Consider the following 22,255-nt stretch of genomic DNA (forward strand, 5'->3'; position numbering starts at 1 on the left):
CATGGATGGACTTTAGACTTAATGTTGTCTAGCCCGTACTGATTCAAAGAGCAATCCCGGTCTGCCCTCCTATATCCAGGTAGGAGGGTCCTAGAGTGTGACTGGCAGTCCTGAAAGGAGCTGCCTAGGGGAATGGGGATCGGGGGCAGGGGGTGCGAGTGGGGAGGAATGATGTTCTTCTTACAAGGATGAAGATGTCAAATTACTTCTATAAGAAACCCAAGAATGGGCTGGCTGTAGTGGTGCTTATCTTTACTCCCAGCATTTAGGAGGCATAGGCAGGTGGATCTCTGTGAGTTCCAAACCAACCTAGTCTGAATCCCAGGCAAGCAAGGGCTGAAGAGAGAGAGCCTGTCTCAAAAATCAAAACCAAAACCAATCAACCAAACAGAAAACCCAAGTTCAGGCGGGCTCAGGGGTGTTTTCTTGATTCAAGGAGAACACCCCCAGTAGGTATTGAAAAGCAGAAATTGACATTTTGCCTATTTCCTGAGGCAAAAAATATAATTAAAAGTAAAAGCAAGCCACAGTTAAACTCTTCCCCATAAGACAAATACATAACAAAGAAGCTGTTTCAAGGGTAGAGGTGTCAATTCTACAGCAGAAAATGTGAAAGGAAATGAGCCTGAGGATAGGGGCAGAGCATGTCCAAAAGCTTGTCAAGGCAGAGGAGCTGTGAAAGCAAAAAGCAAGCTGCTGCAAACAGATGCAAGGACCCTGGGTCACTCCTAAATCAAAGGGAAGAGCACTGGCAGCCTCCAGGTGGAAGTATGCAATGCAAAATTAGGTCCAGGAGCACTAAAACAAAAGACACAGCAGATAGTCATGGTCTCTTTGTCATGGGGAATTTGTTTTGCAAAGATTGGGTTTGTACAGCCCTCATCCAATCTTGTGCTGAAAAGGAGGAAAGAACTGAGTCCATATTAAGAAAAGCAAAACCAAAATCTTCATGATCACTTTGCTTGTCTGCCAGATGGACGAGAAACATCCAGCCAAGAGTCAGGGTTTCACCATGAGGTGCTTGTGGTTTGACCATCTCCTGGGATTGTCATAAATGGTCTCAGGTAACTAGGAGGGCCACCAAGTCCATCTCAGTGTCTGGCTCTGATGCCGGAGAGTGTTGGTGGTTGTCACAGCACACTAAGGGCACAGTTTCTGGGGCTGGGGCGGAAAGCAGGCAGCACACTGGCTCCTGTGTAAGTATGAGGATTGAAGTTTGGTCCCAGCAGTCATGTAAAAAAAGTGAGGCTTTCCGGGCTGTGTTTGTAATCCACGGCACGGGGGATGAGGAGACAGGAGGGCCCCTAGGGCATCCTGGCCAATCAGCCTACAGTAATGGGCCAGCCCAAGGCTCCAGAAAGAGGAATGTCCAGATGAGATGAGCCCGTAGGCGTGCGTGTCTTGACTGTAATTGATATGGGACGGCAGCCCACTGTGGGTGGCACCATCCCCTGAGCAGGTGGTCCTGGTCTGTATAAGAAAGCTAGCCAAGCAAGGGCCTGTGGCTGGCCTGTCGCCAAGGCCACAAGCAGTGCTCTTTCATGGTTTCTCCTTTAAGTTCTTACTCAAGTTCATACCTGACTTCCCTCAATATAAACTGTAATCTGTAAACTAAAATAATCCCTTCCTCCCCATAAACCTTGGTCAGAGCGTTTTGTGGCAGCAAAAGAGAGGAAATAGAATACCAGCTGACATGAGTACTGCGAGGATTACATGAAGCTGGTGGAGGTAGGACTCCAAGAGTCCAGCGAGTAATAGGACCTCCGTATCACAAGCGAGGGCTGAGATGGTGGACTAGGTATTCTGGACAGAGACCCTCAGAGGTCTGGCGTGCCCTCCCCCAGCCCTGGGAGCCAGCACCACCTCTGTTTCTGAAGATCCGCTTTCCAGCCCTGCTCCCCAGGCCAGGGTGTGGACTGAGAGAAGAAATGTCTAAGGCTGGCTGTCATCAGGAGTGCACGGCCTCAGAGAAACAGCCATAGAGCGCGGCAAGTGCCGGGGTGGCGGAGAAGATCAAAGTCCTCTGAAAAGCTGAAGAAAAATTGAACTTTCTTTGTCTTGCCTTTTCTTCTTCTGCCACATAAGAAGACAGGAAATAAGATAGAAAGGACTCCAAGCACCAGGAGGGCAGGCTCTGAAGAGAGTTGTAAGTTGAGGGTTCTGTGGCTGGGCTTTTCAGTGGCTGAGAGACAGCAGCAGAGACCCTGCCGAGCAGCTCAGTGAAACACTGAGGTAACCTAGGAGAAGGGGGCTTGGGCTGGCTGTGAATTACTGTGAGCCACTGCAAAGTCGTCATCAAAAATGAATTTTATGTGTGTGGGTACTTTACCTGCACATACGTTTGTCCTCTGTGCACTGTGTGTTTGCAGGCCATGGAGGCCAGAAGGAGGGGCTGGATTCCTGAACTGCAGCTACAGGTGGTTGGAAGCCACCAGGCAGGTGCTGGGAACAGAGCTCGGTTCCTCTGGAGGAGCAGCAAGGTTCTTAACCACTGAGCCATTTCTCTGGCTCCTTATTATCTTTTTTTTTTTTCAATTCCCAGAACCCACATGGTATGCATACATGCATACACACACACACACACACACACACACACACACACATACACACATACATCAGGGAAAATACCCATACACATAAAAATAAAATTTCCAAAAAAATAAAAGAATCTAGCAAAATGTACAGCTAAAACCGATGTCTGAGACAAACAGATGTCACACACACTGTCAGCGACGGGGGAAGAAAGTGTTACACACTGAATCAACAAAAGCTGTAAGATACTTACAGGTATACCCAATAGAGCTGACAGGGTTAACACGGCGAAACCTAGTGAAGGCCCCAACCCAGGATACACTGTGACGCTCCTGACTGAGAAGACTCAGCATCCTGTAAACACCCTCTTTCTACCTCAAATTAACTACTACACATTTACTGCAATCCCAGTTAAGATCCCAGTGGGTTTTATGGATTTTGAAAAGCTGACTTTAACATACATTTAGAAAAACAAGTAAATAAAAAATACACAATAATATTTAAGGCAAGAACAACTGATCCAGTGAAGAAACAGGAAGGGGAAGAAAGGTGACCTACAAGAACAAAACTCATTACACAATGACAGTAATCATACATAATACTTACGAAAAACACACATAAAATATGTACATATTCAAATCAATTATATATTTTAAGGAAGTTAAAACATATAACTTGGAAGTTCTACTTTGAAAAAATCTAGAGTTAATTTTTTTTTTGTTTTGTTTTTTAAGACAAGGTTTCTCTGTGTAGCTCTGGCTGTCCTGGAACTCACTCTGTGTGCTGGGATTAAATGCACAGTAATGAACCAAAGGAGGGAGAAAGAAAGATACTGGAGAAAGAGTAAAAGTTTAAGAAAGGATAACGGGATTGGGAAGCGGAGAGGGCAGGGGGTGGGCTAGTGAAAATTAAGGCTACAGGAAAAAGCCTTATGTGGAAATTGCCTAAAATTAACTAATTAATTTGACAGTTTGAAGTGAAGTGCCCTGTCTGGTAAATGATGCTGCTCTAAGATGCAGGTCACTAGCAAATCCCACTGCCAGACACGGGCCGCCTCCCCACAGGTTACCGTTAGGCAGGCCCCAGGGGCACCCAAAGCAAAGGACAGCGCCGTTGCCCTCGGTGGCCCGCCATACCTAAGACCCTATCACTGAAGACATCAGCGACTTCAGATACAGCACGCAGAGAAATCAACCCAGAACTGACCAGGAAATTTACTCTATGAAAGAAAATTTATATATTACTGTTGACTGTGAAAAAACAGCAAGAGAATCTCAATTTTAAAACTAGCAAAATTAAAATTCAATAATTTTTAAATGGGCAAACTCATAAGAATATGAAAAATAATTTAAAAAGTCTAGTGGTTGGAAAATGCAAATGAAAGCATACAGTATTGGCACTGAGGCTATGCCTGTGCATGAAGTCTGCTTAAAGGCAATGGATCCAATGTCAGACTGGCACGAGAGAATCTCATCTTTTTTGCTTTCCATTGCCTGTATGGCTCAACATTTTTCTAATGTCAACTAAAAACATCTTCTGGATTAACTGTCATTTACGCATAAGACATCACGTGCCTTTTTAAAAATAGATTGAGTTTTTAAACTATTTTAAATTATGTATATGCATGAGGGCATACACGTGAGTGCAGGGACAGGTCCCAGGGAGCTGGGAGCAGGGCTAGCCGTGAGGTGGGCACAGAACTCCAGTTCTCTAAAGGAGCAGAAAGTGCTCTTAGCTGCTGAGCCATCTCTCCAGTCCAGGATGTCACATTCTCTTCGACATTCTAGGCCTTCCTGTAAAAAGTTGTGCGGCTAATGAGCTCTGCAAATTACAGATTCTCCACGATGGTTCCTGAGAGTGAGGCGTTGACCATTATTTAAACATTTTATTCATTTTTATTCTATATGTATGAGTGTTTGCCTACATTTATAAAAGTGTACTGAGCACACAGCTAGACCCACAGCGGCCAGCAGAGGGCGATGGATCTCCTGCTATTGGAATGATGGACAGCTGTGAGCTACCATGTGGGCACTGGGAACCGGACCCAACCCTCTGCAAGAGCAGCCAGTGCTTTTGACTGCTGAGATGACTCTCCAGGGCCAGTTATTGTGATTTTAAACTTTCCTGAGAACATGTTTCAAGGGAACTGCATTGCCAGTCTGTTTTGAAATCCGCCAGATCTTCAAAAACGCCTGCCAAGTCTGCAGCCATTGATGGTGTCCTGTTGGCAGGCCGGAACGGTCCGGAACGGTCGGATTCTGCCTGTGCGCCTTTGCGTCTGCTACCGGAACTGCTGCATAACGGCATTACTAAACAGAGTTGATTCCACTGGGCCAAACTTTGATATTTCAGCTAAGATGACTTTACAACATCTAATTAAGGGAGAAGTAAGTAATACAAGCTGCCAGTCCTTTCAATAACATTGGATCCAATGATTTTCCTTCAGAAAGCAAGTCTGGGGATAAGCCACACACGAAAGGAGACTTATGAAGCGTAACAACAGGCGGCAGTTCTAACTAGATCTTTCCAATTAGGTCCGAGAGCTGACTAATAGGCTAAGCTTTGAAGGACTTAAACAATTGCTACTGTACAACTTTTAAAAAATTGAAGCCCACTCTGGAGTGTCCTCGGTTTTACGATTTGAAATGAGAAGAGCGCGTGTCCTTTCTCACGTGTGTGTGCATTGTTAAACGCCCCAGTTTTGTCAGTGTTGCTCACTGGAGGTGGCCCGAACCCCCAGCTCCACGGAGCCAGCGCTCCCATGAGCTACGGAAAGGCAGGGGCCAGCAGGCTGGTCTTGTTGGAAAAGCCCAGGTTCAGCTTAATGCACTATGGCTAATGTATCAGCTATGGCCTGTTGGCATACATGTCTTCCCCTTCTATTTAGCTTTTGTTTTAAAATTTTAATTTTCAGAGTTGGAAATGATGTTACAGGCTTTTAAACCCAGCACCTGTTGGCTGAAGCAGAAGGATTTCAAGTCTGAGATCGATCTGGGTGCTATGATGAAATGTCTCAAAAATTTTTGTTGCTCAATTTTCAAACTCTAATTTTAAAATTGTACTGTTAATGAGTACCTCTAAAATCCTTTTTGAAAAAAAAAATAAAATTAGGAAATGATTATGGGCTGAAGAGATGACTCGGGTGAAGAGCACTGGCTGCTTTCCCAGAGGACCTGGATTGGATTCACAGAATCCACATGGTCTCACAACTGTTGAGGAGATTCAGTGCCCTCTTCTGGCCTCCTGGGTCACCAGACATCACCAGGCATGCAAGTCATGACAGATACACACACGGGCAAAACAAGTGCCACAGTGCATGTGTGGAGGTCGGAGGACAACTTGAGAGAGTTGGTTCTCTTTCCACCATGTGGGTCTTGGGGGTCCAACTCAGGTCATCAGGCAAGAACTTTTATCTGGTGAGCTCTCTCACTGGCCCACCAAATCTTGAGGCAAGTGCAGTAGGTGACTCTTCGAAAAGTGTTTCACTGTCTGACAATGGCTAATGGAAACATGGCCTTGCAGTTTAGAAACCATAGCTGTGCCTACATGCTGAGGTTGTGTGTGAACCTCAGGCAACCTCATGCAAACTCTCATGGACTCCATGGAGCAGGAGCTGAACAGCTGAGGTTAGATAAAGGCCTGGGATTAAAAAAACATAAAAGACCACCCCACCCACTGTACTGTTAAGGGTGAGGCTTATGGTATGTGAATTGTATCCTGATTTTTAAAAAGAGAAAGAAAATCTAGACTGCTCCAGGTGACTTAAACGCTATGGTTGGAAGCTTGTGTTCCTCATTCCTGGAGACGCCTTCCTCGAAGCTTGCCTCTGCTGCCCTCTCCATGCTGACACACATCATGTGACCTGTCATGAATGGTGCCTTTCTCATGGACCAGCTGGATTCTGGGCATAGGGAGTCAAACGACTTCCTGAGTCCTCTCCCATTGACTCTTGCTACTTCTCCATCTGCTTTCTCTTCACCTTTCTTATGGGAAGTGGAGATTTTTATTCTATGTGTGTGTGTGTGTCTCTGTGTGTACATGTATATGTATATATGTGTGTGTGTGTGTGTGTGTGTGTGTGTGCGTGTGCATGTTTACATGCATGGGGCTGTGTGCATATAGACGGCAGAGTCTGACATTGGGCATCTCTCTTTTATTTACTGAGGCAGGGCCTCTTGTTGAACTTGGAACGTGGAGTGGCCAGTCTAGTTAGCTTGCCACAGGGCTTGGGTCTCTGGTCCTGACTGAGTCCTGGGATTCAGGTTGGATTACAGAGCTGGGACAACACGCCTCTTGGCATGGGTTTCAGGGATATGAACTCTTGTCCCCATTCTTGGACACCAAGTATTTTATCCTGAGCCATCTCCCAGCTGTGCTCCATGTTAAGTTTTATACCTTGACAAACTCTGAGACAAAAGGAAGGGAGGAGGCACTGTGAGCCACCCATAAGTAAGTGCCAGAGGCCTTCCCTGAAATATCTGTTGGGTGTTCTGACAAGACCCCATATTTTAGATGGGAAGAGGCAGGCTCCACACGCTTCTGTCCAGACGCCATGTGGATGTTCACTCACATTATCCATCGTTTGTTGAAGGGGTCTGAAACTGATTACCAAATGGGGCCACTGATAGCCAGGGAATGCTTGCTGAAAACAACATAAAGCTAATAAAAACTGGCATTGTTTGCCAGCATGTTTAAACACAATCACGCTTCAAACAATCCCCAAGGAACATTTTCCATTGTAGGCAGCAGGATGTGTGTGGAGATGTGATCTTGTAAAAGCATCAGGAAAAGGCGGAAACACACAGAGATCATTATTTGAGATTTAAAATAACACAAACTGCTCATGGGGAAACCAGGCTCTCTGCCACTTTGGTGGCTCCTGGATTTACCAGAGAAGATGTAGCCGTTTTCTGCTTTAATTGGGTCTTTCTCAGAGACCCATCTGTCACCCTTTGTCTTCTAGAGATTCAAACCAAGCCAAGTTGATTTGGGCTGCATCAGAGTGGGCAGGGCAGGGACAACTGTGAAGTGATAGCTGGAGAGATGGCTCAGTCGTAAAGTGCCTGCTGGGCAAACTATAGACCCGAGGTTCTTAGAGTGTGCAAAGAAAAGTAGCCGCAATGCTCTGCTGTAGCTGTAGGGCTAAGGACAGAGGGACAGGCCCATCCCCAAGGCTTACTGGCCAATCAGTCTAGCTTACTCAAGCTTCAGAAGCAAGCAGGCTGGCACCTGAGGAAGGACACCTGAGGTTAGCCTCTGGCCTTCACATGTATGTGTAACCATGTACATATATGTACATATACATACACATATCCACTACAAAATGGATGGTATTTCAAAATCTCTGGTGACGCTGCCACATGAGCAGCGGTGCAACAGAGGAAGTTTCTGGTGTTACATCTCGCCAGAATTCCGTGCCTGGAGCGACACACCCTTGGCTCGCTTCCCAGCTCTGCCTCTTCCTTGCCGTGTGACCTCGGCAATGTCTATAATCTCCACATGTCTCTTTTATCTGTAGAACAAACCTGGGAATAGCTTGTAGGCTCTAGGCTATTTACAGTGTTCCAGGACTGTGCACAGGAAAAGCTGTAAATATTGCTTGACACGTAATTTGTTCTAGACAAGTTCCTGTTCAATAAGTAATTAAAAACAAAATGTTTATTGTTGTCCATTAAATGCCTTAAAGAAATGATACCCCAGGCCAGGCTTGGTGGCTTACGACTATAATCCCAGCATGTAGGAGGAAGGTCAGTCTGGATTTATATTATGGTTTCCAGGCCAGCTTGGGCTACAGAACAAGACCCTGTCTCAAAAAAAAAAAAAAAAAAAAAAAAAAGTCTCCTATATATCTGCTTAACTGATTTGCACATGCTTATTTGAATTAGAAATTGGTAAATGCTTGTTTTTGTGACTGCTGTATAACGGAAGGAAAGCAAATAACCCAGATGTCCAGAATAAAGCACCAGCAAGGCTCTCGCCTGCAGGGTCATGGGTTAAATGCAGACAGTACTGGCTGAGACCACTGCCGAGGGCTGGGCAGCACTTCTGAGACAGGCACGGGCCTGCTGCCCCGTCTATGAAGCAGGGAGACAGCAAGGGTTGCTTCCGCTTTGGACCTCCTGGGAGTAAAAGTCTGGGAGGAATCATCAGCTGCCCATTCCACCCCCTGAGAGAACAAAGCCTAGCAGCCCTCCCTGCTTGACAAAAAGCCCCTCCCAGCTCAGAAGAGTCGGTTGCCCATTTCATGACCACATCTTTCTTGAGAAGAGGAAAGCCTGGTTTAAGTGGATAGACATTAACCACTTAGTTCTTAGAAGAATCCCCCACGCCAACTCCAGCCCAAAGGGCTGGTCAGGAAGACCCCAACGGCATGTTCTGTAATGTCCTGGGACGATTGGCCACCGCTGTGTTCACCTCATCGTCCTGGAAAGAATTCATCAGCTTCAAAAACAGTCTCGTGTGTGTGTGTGTGTGTGTGTGTGTGAAAGATAAACGAACTCACCTAAATAGTTGTTGCTCTTGTGCATCTCTGTGATGTTAATTTTTGTGGCTCCCTGGGGAATCTCTACCACGCGGTGGTAGCCCAGGCTGGTGAACGCGTGCTTGAACACTCCGGACACCACCTGGCAGCCCGAGTTGTCACCGCCACACACCCCACACTTGTCCACAACTTTGTCGGATCCCAGGAAGTCGTCACAGCCAATGCTCTGCAAAAAGACAGAAAAGCTTCTGTAGCACAGGTCAGGACCTCTGGAAGGAAGCAGGTCTTTGGGGGGGAGGGCTCAGCCTGCCCTTCCTGCTGACCTACTCCCGAGGCTCAGGAAATGGCTCTCTGTGCCAAAGTGTTTGCTGTACAAACATGGGGTTTTGAGCTTGGAAGCCAGCATCCATGTAAAAGTCCAGGTGTGGTCCTAAAGGCCTACACTCCAACACTGGAAGAGAGAATGGCCACTCCTGGGGCTCCTAGTCTAGCCAGTCAGTGTCTACAAGACACCCCAAAACTAAGATGGAGAGCAATAGAGGAAAAGAGCCTCTGACCTCCACAGGCACACGTAGTTGTACGCGTACACACCCTTTAAAATTTTTATTTATTTTTTATTGATTACAGTTTGTTCACTTTGTATCCCAGCTGTAGCCTCCTCCCTCATCTCCTCCCAATCCCATCCTCCCTCCCTCTTCTCCCATTCCCCTCTCCAAGTCCACTGATAGAGGAGGTCCTCCTCCCCTTCCCTGTGACCCTAGCCTATCAGGTCTCATCAGGACTGGCTTGTCTTCCTCTGTGGTCTGGTAAGGCTGCTAACCTCTCAGGGGGAGGTGATTAAAGAGCCAGCCACTGAGTTCATGTCAGAGACAGTCCCTGTTCCCCTTACTAGGGAAACCACTTGGACACAGAGATGCCATGGACTACATCTGAGCAGGGGTTCTAGGTTATCTCCATGCATGGTCCTTGGTTGGAGTATCAGTCTCAGAAAAGACCCCTGTGCTCAGATTTTTTTGGTTCTGTTGCTCTCCTTGTGGAGCTCCTGTCCTCTCTGGGTCTTTCTATCTCCCCCTTTTTTCATAAGATTCCCTGCACTCTGCCCAAAGTTTGGCTATGAGTCTCAGCATCTGCTTTGATATCCTGTTGGGTAGAGTCTTTCTACCCTCTGTGGTAGGCTCCTGTCCTGTTCCCTATTTCTCCCTCTTCTAATGTCCATCCTCTTTGCCTTTCTGAGTGAGGATTGAGCATCTTACCCAGGATCCTCCTTCTTGCTTAGCTTCTTCGGGAGTTCAGATTTTAGTGTGTTTATCCTCTATTATAGGTCTAGTGTCCACTTACAAGTGAGTAGACACATGCGCACAGCACTTCTTCAGTTCATGCATGCCTTCATTCAACAGATATGTACACCACACCACTCTAGGCTGGAGCCTTCCCTTCAGCTACTCATGAACTGTATACTCCAGGGGCTGGGCAGGAGGCCCACAAAGCAAACAAGACAAACCAATAGTACATTTGGCCGAAGTATTTGATCAGGAGAAAATGAGTAGGAAGGAGGCAGGGCTTAATATTTATATAATTTTGGACAGAGAAGTTATTTTAATGCCCCTCCACCGGGGATTATGGAGGGTCATGGATGTTCAATCTGGGAATTTCTAAAATCTCCCTAGAATCACAGTAAACACCCCATTTAAACCTGAGTCTGTTCCACATGGCAGACCCTACCACCACAAGACACAGCAACCCCCTCCCCCAAAGTACTTTTTCCTTGGCCCAGTCTCGTGGAAAACAAGGGCTTGAGCTCCGAGCCTCCCCTGGTAACTGTGGTTCTGGAGACCCAAGCCCATGCATGTTTGCTTGTCTCTCTGAGGCACCTCCCTAAGCACAATGCCTACACCATCACCAGACTGCCCAGCAAGCTCCTAAGAACAGACTTCACCAAACAGCCAACCTCATTTGTGGAAACTCCTAGCTAACTTGAATCTCATCCCTCCCAAAATCTCATTATTCAGTTTTTTCCCCTGCCTTATTTCTTACCACCCATTCATGTTCCTCTTAGACAATTTTATTTTGCATTAAATATAACACTTTGGAACAAAATGGGATGATCCTGATTGGACTCTTTCTCCCACTGCCCACACTGGCTCCATAGGGCTCATGATCCTATTTCCTGATTTCAAAACTGCAACTCACCATCTGAGCTGAGAATTCTGTCACATTTCCATGGGCTGATGGGAGTGAGCAGAATGTAGTTTGGATGATGAAATATTGGGATTATAGGATTGTTGTGAGGTTACAGAAGATGGAATCAGAATGGCATTTCAAAACTTGGGACATATGTTCCCTGACTCAGAAGCTTGTTCTGATTCTTTGACTTGAATATCAAACATGAGACCACATTGCAGGGGCAGAGTGCTCAGCAGGCCATTTCAAGGTCACTTTTGATGACCCCAAATAACATGGGTCTACAGGTCGAATTCTGTAGGTAGGGTCGGATCAGAAGGTGTTTAGCTTTGCTCTTTGGTTTTGACTGACATCTTTCTGCAGGCACTGTACTCTGCCTTATTGCTTCCATATTCCTGAATGCACATTAGTCTGTCAGTAATCATTGGTCTCTCCACAAACTGCTGCTCTGTAAAACATTATTTCTGACAAGAACAGGACACCACCTCAATATGTTTGTCCATACCCAATTAGCCTTTCAAAATGTCATGTTTGCTATGTCTTTCTTCCCTTTTAAAAATGTCTTTCCTTCACCCCCTGAGCATTTTATCAGAAGAATCAGGAAAACGATAGCCACACCCTCACTGTCTTGCATTCACCATTGCTTTGCAACAAGGAAACGCTGCCACCGCCAGAGTTCCATGAGATAGACACCCCGGGACTGACAGACGCTCACTGCTTAAGAGCACCTACTGCTCCTGAAGAGGCCCTGGGCTTGGTTCCCATCACCTGCACAGAGGCTCATAACTATCTTTAACTTCAGCTCCAAGGGATCTGGCCTACACGGACAGAACATGTATGTGGTTTACATACATACACATATGTAAGTGCTTATACACATAAACTAAAAATAAACAAACCTAAAAAAGAAAAGAAAATGGATCCTATTCCACCAAAGCCAAGAGTTTAATTAAATTGATGATTATGGGCAGGTAAGATGGATGGTCTCAGTGGTGGGTAGTCTGAATGCGGTGTCCCCCATCGGGCTCAGGCATTTGAATAGTTGGTCTCTAGCTGGTGGCTGTTTGGAGGGGGTTGGGAGACATGGCCTTGCTGGAGGAAGTGAGTCCCTTCAGGTGAGCGTTAGCTGTGCCCTGTGCCAGGCTTTCGCTCTGCCATCCTGGGCTCTTGCCCTCCAGAACCGTGAGCACTCAGTGCTCTCTCTGTAAGTTGTCTTGCTGGTGGTATTTTATCACAGCAACATAACTAAGACAGAAAAGTTGATCAGCCCTAGAGATAGCTCATGGTCTTCTTTCGCCCCGACACAAACTTTGGTAGATTCTGGCTAACCCTGGACTCATCTTGAGTAGATGGAACAGTTACACAAAGGCACAGAGGAAGAAATGAACAAACCATGTGCACAGAGTGCGGAGGCAGATCATCTGGCGGAGGCTACATAAAGGATGAAGGCTCTATTCTGGCTCAGGTTTGAGAGGAGAGAGTTCACCGTGCTGGGGAAGCCATGCAGAGTTCATGGTTGGGAAGTATGCGGCTGCTGCTTGGTCACAGTGCCAACCAGGAAGTAGAGAGCTCAGGCTGGAAGTGGCAGCCTCAAAGCTTATTCCCCACTTCCCCATCGAGGTCCCAACTTTCAAAGATTGAAAAGCCTCCCAAGCTGCCACAACCAGCTGGAGACCTAGTGTCCAAACACATGTGCCTGTGGGAGACATTTCACATTTAAATTATAAGGTAAGACTACAAGGCAGGGTTGCAGTGAGGGGTGAAATCAGGCCAGAGAACTAGGAGCTCCAGGGTGAGGCATTAGAATTTTAACTTACGGGATCAACAAATACCAGACGTACAGAGAAATGGAGGGCCATGCTCAAGGTGTGTTTTGAACACAAAATGTTGGCTGCCACGTGGAGTGGGCTTTATGTGGGGCAGGGGACCAGGCAGTCTGGAAGGCCTCTTACAGAAATACTCTCTTGTAAACAGGGAGTGGAGAAGATTTCAAGAATGAACACATGGAAGATGCAATCTGCATCGTGTCAATCCCCTATTCCAGTTCATTCAGAATAGGGTTGTCAGGGGGAAATTGCACACACACACCCCTTTGAACAGCCAGAGGCACAGCTAAAATGCTGCTTGCCCTTTTGAGTTATAGACAGTGTGAAGACACTCAGCACTGCTGGCTGGATCCCCAGCTGCTTTCCTGCCCAGTTCAGGCCCTTCGGATGGATCTAGACTTTGCCAAAGCAGTCTTCCCGGCAGATGACCACACAGCTCGAAGACTGACTCTAGTGAAGGGTGGCGTGCCGCCGAGAGCTACCAACGGCATCCCTCCTCTTTTCCAGAACTCGCCTTGGAGTCTCAGTGCCTGCAGTTCACTTCTCAAGAAAGAAACCAAAACAGAGAGTGTGTGACTCTTCCCCAAGGCATGAGAAACCAAACCAAACCAAACCGCTGGAACATCTTTGTGGTGTCCTCGTGGCGTCTCATCCATCGGAGAGACAGGTTTGCTACGGAGTTAAACAAGATGCCACCCACTTCACGGAGCAGGAGAGGCCACTCTAGGGAGACGACTACAGATAACATGAATTCAAGACCTTCACTCCCAGCGCCGTGGACACAGAGAACTTAGTGTCACGACAACTGCTCTGCCCCCTGACAGGGCTATGCTGAAGATCAACGCTATAATGGACAGTTTGACTGACTAGAAAAGTGAACTTCAGATCAGGACTCAGAGGACAAGAAGTATTTGTCATGACCAGATCTCACCATGTAAATGTATATTTTATTGATGGCAGCATCGGGTGACTAGAGCAGGTTAGGCATCTGGAAAGTACCCAGATGAACCAGAGTCAAGTCTTATCTTCGGGAGAGGGATTAAATTTTCAGGGCTAACTGGCGGGCGCGTGCACACACACACACACACACACACACACACAGTATTAGGAATTACTGGGCAACAAGAACCCCCTACAATTTTTATGTTCTCCTAGGATAGTATCAAATCTCTTTTAGGACCTGGAAACTGGGTACATAAAGACCAGAGGATCTCAGCTTGAAGCAGGGTGTGAGGACTGAGTGATTTCAGACACAAATGAGCAGGACCCTCTGACTGACAGACGAGTAAGAGGAGAAGGAAGCTTTACTCTTTCTCCTTTTCCCAGAATTTGTTTTCAACTTTGGAATGCTGAAAACTCACAGAGCCTTTACTATATTTAGGTCATTTGAGCACCAATTTTTCTCTATTTCATTTTAAAAGTGGTCCACGACATTGCTACAAACTACTAGGAACTAAGACTTAAGAAGCCAAATGTCTGGCGTAAGACTAGGCTGTTAGTTGTAAGGTTCAAAAAACAAAGACAAGGTTTAAAAAATCTTTATGAAAGGATTAGAGGTCAAAGGATCAGAGGTCATACGGAAGGTGACAGTTTCACTGAAGGAGTGGAAGGTGGCAATGACCTAGTGCAGAGAACAAGTTCAAGGTGAGAGCACCAAAGAATCCTGGACAGAGCTCAGCCAGAGTGCCTTTTTTTTTTCCTAGTCTTGTGGAGGACCAACCACGTGCTGTATCACTCCCATAGTGGCTGTTTGAACATTATACTCTACATGTAGCAAATGAATAAATATTTTAGCTTGTCTTCCTATTACAATAATTTCTTATTGTAAGAGATTTTTATTTGTTTTGAAATACTTTGATTCCCAAGAAGCTGTAAAAACAGTACAGACAGTTCTGTCGACCTTCTACCCAGATTCCTCTAATGATTACATCTCATTGTCAAGGTCACGTATACCGCTGGCATCGGCATTGTACCACTAACTAATTTGAATTTTGCCATTATTTCTTGGAGTGAATGGTTCTATGAAATACTGTCACATCTGTAATGTTTCTTTCCTTTAAACAGCTGAGACACCCTGTCCTGGTTAGCCTTGATTGTCACCTTGACCTAGCCTAGCATCATCCAAGAGAAGGAGCCTCAGCTGTGGACTTGCGTGGATCAGCTGCTCCGTGGCCATGTCTGTGAGGAAGTACTTGGCCATTAACAGACAGAGGAGGGCTCAGCACACTGTGTGCATAGGGCAGGTGGTCCTGGGCGATTAAAAAATGTGATTTGAGCTTGAGCCACTGAGCAGACTGCTGAGCGTACCAGCAAGAAGTGTCCCTCTGTGGTTTCTGCATTGTGTTCTTGCCTTGACTTTCTGCCCTGACTTCCCTTAACGATGGACTGACACCTGGAAGTGAAATATAAAATAAACCCTTTCCTCCTCTCAATTGTCTGTAGCCAGAGTGCTTAATCACAGCAAGAAAGACCAAACTAGGACACCTCCCTGCAAGAACACGGCCTTGTAATTGTTAAGTGTAGTTGACTCCATCTAGCAGGAAAAGCAGTTTGGAATGAAGGGAAGAATGCTGAAGTGGGAATCAGGAACCCAGGAGCCTAGTCCTGGCTTCGTCTCTAACTTAACAAGGGATGACAGGCAGGCTACTTCTCTACGAGGTGCTGAGGACAATCCTATCCTGAGATACCAGGGAACAGTGGCTGGAGCTCTGGCTCATGTATCAGGAGGCTGGCACACTCAGGGCTAACGGGGATGACTCAGAACTGCGGTCTTACTCCCAGACTCTTTTGGAGGCCCCAGGAAGTGCCATCAGTGTGCATGCGATAAGCATGGAGTCTGCAGCCCTGGGCTCTGCCCCAGGCTCTGTGCTTATGTGTCCCGATTCTTTGGACATTCCAGTTGAGCTGGCTCTTTGGTACTTTTGGGTTTGGGACTGGAGATGCTGGAGAACTGACTTTTGTAGGCTCTTGGAAGGGTCAGGTAAGGAAACAGGAGGCAGAACCCTAGATGTCCTGCAGTAGCTTCTGGGAGAATGCTGGGGTTTGTTAGCAGTGATTCAACAGATTTGCTTATGCCTCAAAATTATCTATTTTTTAAGTAAAGCTCATCATCACGAAATCAGAGGTTCCATCTCTACTTCTATAATACTCCTCAACTAGAAACTTTCTTCTTCAAATCAGGCAAATTAAAAAAATTTTTTTTTTCAAAAAGCCAAAGGAAGGGCACGGCGGACAGCTCCTTACAAAGCTTCTCCATTCTTCCCTTTCAAACAGCATCGACCGACGACAGCAGAGCAAACATCCGCTTCCCACCAACCACCCCTGGCCTGCGTTCTCTATCCACCGCGAGCAACCTTTCAAAGAGGTAAACCCTGCTGTTACGAAGATGACGGGGCAAGCATCAGATCTTCTCACCGTTTTCCAGTGAGTTCTTTTGAAACACATTGTAGGAAAATTTTACATGCTGCAAGCCAGCATAAAAGAAATTGCTCAAGAATTACCCTCAACTGTGTGCCAGAATTAACCTAAATAAGATTTCCCGAGGGAAATGAGTAATCTGGATGACATATTTGGTGGTGGATTTCACAGGGAGAAGGCTCTGTCCATCACAGCAGGGAGGGCGGTACCAGGCAGTCAGATAATGGGGGGAGGAGGAGGCTACAAGTCTCTAATGGGAAGCAGGTGTTCTCTGTTGCCCCACGCACACACCATGTGGGGCAACCTCAGCTGGCTGCTAGCTGGCCCTGAGAGGTAAAACAGGGAGCTTTAATAAGCACGCCATTACAGCAGTGTGGGAGAAGAGTAAAATGATTTGGAGCTAACACCAATTTTCTTGTATTTATGGTGAGCTAATTCATGGGAACACATATGGAGTCCAAAACTTTTATGGATGACATTCTGGTGAAAGAAGCCTTCTGCATATGATAAATCTCCCTCTCACGTCACCATGAGGAATGCAGATGAATACCACCTTCTTGAAAAGCAATTTAGCAATCTATACCGCTTGAAACACTGCAACACTGCATTCTTTTAGGAACTTACGAAAAGGAATTGATAAGAAATGAGGCCAACAATTTCAGGATGGTAGAGCTCATCAGTGTTATTTTCAATAATAGAACCATTGGAATCATCCTTAGTGTTCAACACAGGGAAATGGTTACACAACATATGGACTCCTTGGAAAATGCTGGGTGGCTCTTTCTCTTGGTGTTATTGTTATTAAAATGTTCTTGAAGGTATGCTTGTACTCCTGACCCTCTGGACTATTCAGCATATTTTTTTTTTTTTATGTCAGAGCAGAGCATGGAGAGGTACTGGACACGAACCCTGCTTAGCATCTAACCTGGGCTAGCAAACCAGCATCTAACCTGGGCTAGCAAACCACAGCTTCCATGCCAAATCTGGCCCAACCCCTGTGTTTATAAACAGAGACCAACCTGAACACAAACATCGGACTTCTTAATTGTTTGTGCTGTTTGGGGTACATCAGTAGGGCTGGGCAGTAACACAGTCTGGTCCACAAACACTAACATGTTATAATCAGATTTTTAAAGAATAAAGTTGCCAGTCATTGGTCTACACAGAAAGACATGAAAAGTTCACCTCAATCTGGCTCGTAGATGCTTTAAGGGTGCGGCCCAGACTCCTGTGAGGCAAGACTGAGGCACAGAGAATGGCTCTCACAGCCCATCATGGATCGTCTATGTCCTTTCTGCTCTGTTCTAATCTGGCTTCGTTATTATATAGAATGCAAAAAATTATCACCTAAGTGGCAGAGGAGATGGGCTCAGCTAGTCAGGCGCTTGGCCCACAAGCAGGAGAACCCGAACTTGCATCCACAGCACCTGTGTGGAAAGCGGGCGAGGCGGTGCATGCTGGTAATCCCGCTGCCAGGGAAGCAGAGACAGAAGGATCTCGGGTGCTCCCTGGCCAGTCAGCCAAGTAGAATCAGCACACTTTGGGTTCAGTGAGAAACCTTGTCAAACAAGGAAAGAATAGAGGAAAGACCTCTTATGTTGACCTCTGGCATCAGCAGGGACATGCGTGTGTGTGCACGTGTCCCTGCATGAACACATGACTGCACACACATGAAAACATGCATGCACATACACAGAGCATTGTCTACTGCAAGTCTTCAGCTTTCAGGGTGCTTCTAAGATAGAACCCAGGGCCTTGGGCATGCTAGGCAAACACTCTACCACTGAACTATGTCCCCAGCCCTCCTTGTTTTTTAAGCAGGAAAAAAAAATCATTCATTTCAAAGAAAACTTTTTATAGAGCCACAAAAATTCCTTATACAAAACAAGAAAAGCAGAGTCTCTCGGGCTGAAGAAGGGGTGGGCTGGGGTGGGCTGGCTGGGGAGGGGTGGGCTGGCTGGGATGGGCTGGGAGTGGTGGGCTGGGGTGGGCTGGCTGGGGTGGGCTGGGAGTGGTGGGCTGGGGTGGGCTGGCTGGGGAGGGGTGGGCTGGCTGGGGTGGGCTGGCTGGGGAGGGGTGGGCTGGCTGGGGTGGGCTGGCTGGGGAGGGGTGGGCTGGCTGGGGTGGGCTGGCTGGGGAGGGGTGGGCTGGCTGGGGTGGGCTGGCTGGGATGGGCTGGGAGTGGTGGGCTGGGAGTGGTGGGCTGGGGTGGGCTGGGAGTGGTGGGCTGGCTGGGGAGGGGTGGGCTGGCTGGGGTGGGCTGGCTGGGCTGGCTGGGGAGGGGTGGGCTGGCGAGTGGTGGACTGAGAAGTTTTTCAGATGAAGCCTGGCTGACATTGGCTGTGCTCAGGAGATGGAGGAGCCTGGAGGCTGAGAAACACAGTCAACTGCATCAGGATGGACGCAGAGGGCCGGGCGCCGGGACTAGCTCTAGAAGAGAGGGTGAGGGCACAAGGACGGTGTGCTGAAGGAGAGCCCGACTGGACTGAGGATGGCCACCGCGTCGCAGATGAGGACGCGATGAAGCCTAAGTACACAGCCTGAGGCCTGCCGGAATACGAGTGCTCTTCAGATCCAACAGGGCAGGGGCGAGGCAGTCCCGTGATGGAGTCATCTGGCAGCCAGGGTCTAGTCTGGCTCCCCATGATCGTTCACCTATTTACCCGGCACTGAATTCACTCAATATTAATCTTCTCATTCTGCTTCTTCCACTGGAACTTTCTTCTACAGCTGAAAAGGTTGTCATTTAAGTTTGGAGTGAGAATCTTCTAAAGCATATTGAATACTTTAAAAACTATTGACAAGCTTCTCCTGGGAACTGGAATATAGCTGAGCTGACAGTGCTGGCCATGCAGCACCAGGTTCCATGCACGAGGCCTTGGCTTCCATTCCAGCTCTGCGTAAACTGAGCACGGTGGTGCATGTTTCTAATCCCAGACCTGGGAGGTGGAGACAGGAGGATCAGAATCAAGGTTATTCTCAACCACATGGCAGTGTTTGGCTAGCATGGGCTACAAGAGAACCTATCTCAATGTGTGTGTGTGTGTGTGTGTGTGTGTGTGTGTGTGTGTGTATACCTCCAATAAGCTTATTACATTTTCAGCCTCTAGTGTGCGTGTAGCCACAGCATAGCAGACCAGGTCTCACCAGCGCCTTTTTATTTTATTTTATTTTATTTTTAAATATAGGCCTTCCCGGGCACAGTCAGAACCTGCAGCTTAACAGTGCCCACAGGTGATTCCTGAGTACTCTGAAGTCTGCAGAGGGTTGCCTGGTTCCCAGCACTCAGCAATGTCTTGTACAGAGCTAGACTACATGGTCTCTCCCATCACAGCTCAGCTGGGTGTGAGTCTGAGAGCTGTCGCAGTAGAACCTCATTTACAGGAATAGAAGCCGACAGCTGGCTCTGGCTCCCAGGCTAGATTTCCGCGTTGGCCACCGTGTTCTATGTCCTGCTTTAGCGTGTTCCCCAAGTCTCTGAAGGCTGGATCAGCAGAGTGACTCCATGCCTTCTAGACACTGGGAGTCACATCCTGCAGCTGTCGGCCACCTTTGTGACTCTCTGTGTGCTTATTGTCACTTGGAAATAGCCAAAGGGCAAATGAAATAACCCAGAACTTTCTGAACAACAACAACAACAACAAAGTGAGTTTTCAGCTGTGCCACTTGCTTAGTGAAAAGTCTTGGGCCAGTTGCTGACTGGCTCCAAGTTGTTTTTAAGAGGCGTTCCCCATGCCCCTTTGTTTACTGTACGGAGGTTCAGGGAGAATGAAAAGAATTTAAAATACTTTTAAGTTAGGAGCTTGTTAAGCGCGAAGTACCCCACGAATCCAAGCTGCTGTCATGCATTTCGGTGACCCCCTACCTCTTCCTCAAGGTGCTGAATTCCCACAGCAACCCACTCTAGCGAGGCCGCATCTCAGAGAGTTAGGAACTTGCTCAAGGCACCCAGCCACTAGTTTGCACAGAGCTGCCACCTGACCCTGGTTGTGTCTGCCATCAGGTCATACTAAAACCCTTTGCTATATGCATTTTTAGGTCACTAAGCAGGAGATAAGGGAGAGTTGTGCTTTTCACCGGTTTCTTGATAGATGACTTAAAACAATTCTTTCTCTTGGAGGCATTCAAGGAGGCTAAAGATGCTGCAATCTGGGCTCATTTGACCCGCTAGGTCACTTTCTATTTACTGTATGTTTTCCCTTCATTTCTCAAGTTGCATCCCAGCACCCTAAAGGACAATCAATTCTCTATCCAGTCAAAACAAAAGCAACATAACACAATCATTCTTTGGCTTCAAATAGAAAGAAAATGCCTTTGGAAAGCTTCCATCTGTGGTATTTACAATGGGGGCAAAGCTGGAGAGCAGACATGTTCATAAACTCATCCTCCGAGAAGCCCGGTCCCTCAAAGCAGTGAAGAATCTGGAGGCCTAGCCCCTTGCTTTAGAAAGAAGCCAGGCCCTAGGAGGCAAAGGGACTTCTCCAAGCTGGTGGGGTGGGGACTTCCTGCCTGGTGCTTCCTTCTCGTGACACCATGGAGCCCTCCTTCTTCAGCCTGGGTTTGGCTGTTTGACTCTTCTCCCATCAAATGGCCTGCCTTCTTCCCTTTCTTCTTAATTATCCCCCTTTGACCAGGTGAGGGCAGTTTTATCTACGCTGGGACTGTAGCAACCCCTTGTGAAGGACAGACACTCCTTTTATGATGGATGAATTGTTTGGGTGGGGTTATGATCTGAGACTGGGGATCAATAGAAACCATGGCAGGAAGATATAACCCACAATGGTTAACTTGCCGTAAGGCCACATGATAAAGACTGGCTTCAGGCTGGAGATCTGGCTCAGTGGTACAGCACTTGCCTAGTATGCCTGAGGGTTTGGGTTTGATCTCCAGCACCCAAAGCAATACAATAAAGAAAAGCCTGGTCTCTATAGCTGGAAAGAAGGGGAAGGACAAAGGAAAAAAAAAAAAAGACAGGAGAGAAAATAGGAGATGGTGGAGAGCCATGAGTGGGAGGGAGAGAAGCCAGGGGTGGTAACCTCAGCTCTCGGGGTGGTAACCTCAGCTCTGAAGGTCGCTGGCTTCAAACACCTTCCACTCCCAGCTCTGCGCATGCTCGCTGAAGTCTCCATCCACGGTGGAGATACCTACCTGCTTTAAGAGGTAGAAATCACGCTTCGTACTGGTGCTAAAGCGTAGAAAAGAGTTTATGTCAACGATCACGTGGGGGAGGTGACTGAGGGGGCCTTACTGCTCCGGAGCCCAGACTCCTCTGCTGGGTGGACAGTTCTCAGGACAGTGGGTCCCTCTCCTCCAGTAAGAACGAAGCTTGCGAGTTGCTCAAGGGGCACACACTTGCTTCTATTTCCTGGGCTGTTTTCCAGGTCTCCCTAAGACCCTTCCACACAGACCCTTCAACTCCCGGCCCCAGGCTCCCCTCACACAAGGACACTACAGCCTCCTCTGCAGCTTCCCTGTTCTCAGCTCCAGTAAGATCTCAGCAGTGGTCCTCACTCTAGCGGGGACACGCAGCAAACAGCCCTTCCTCCTATGCTGGATTTCATGGTCCCACAGTTCTCAATGAAACAATGCCTAATTTCCCCATTTGTCTTTCTGGGAACCGAAACTGCCAGTTAATATTTATGATCTAAAAAGACCCACTAGGTTCTTTGGGAGATGTTACAGTCCAATCCAAGAGCTCACCTTTTCAGGCTCTGATGACTGTGAAATTAAAGACAGTTTCTCCTTATTCTGTCTCCAAACCATAAATACACCCACTGTGAACATTTATTTCACTAAGGGATAAAGACATTGCACTCCA

General features: G+C 47.2%; 1 protein-coding gene across 2 annotated transcripts in view; it reads right to left on the minus strand.

The window, feature by feature from the left end:
* The window catches only part of Thsd4 (thrombospondin type 1 domain containing 4), a 516,099-nt gene that overhangs the window by 66,034 nt on the left and 427,810 nt on the right, over nucleotides 1–22,255 (minus strand). For both annotated transcript variants that reach the window (XM_060375409.1, XM_021641541.2), the window contains one exon: nucleotides 9,035–9,239. In XM_060375409.1, coding sequence (XP_060231392.1) covers nucleotides 9,035–9,239 — 205 coding nt within the window. The remainder of the gene's footprint in view (nucleotides 1–9,034; nucleotides 9,240–22,255) is intronic.

This window comes from Meriones unguiculatus, chromosome 1 (genome assembly GCF_030254825.1).
Source record: "Meriones unguiculatus strain TT.TT164.6M chromosome 1, Bangor_MerUng_6.1, whole genome shotgun sequence".
Classification (NCBI taxonomy): domain Eukaryota; kingdom Metazoa; phylum Chordata; class Mammalia; order Rodentia; family Muridae; genus Meriones; species Meriones unguiculatus.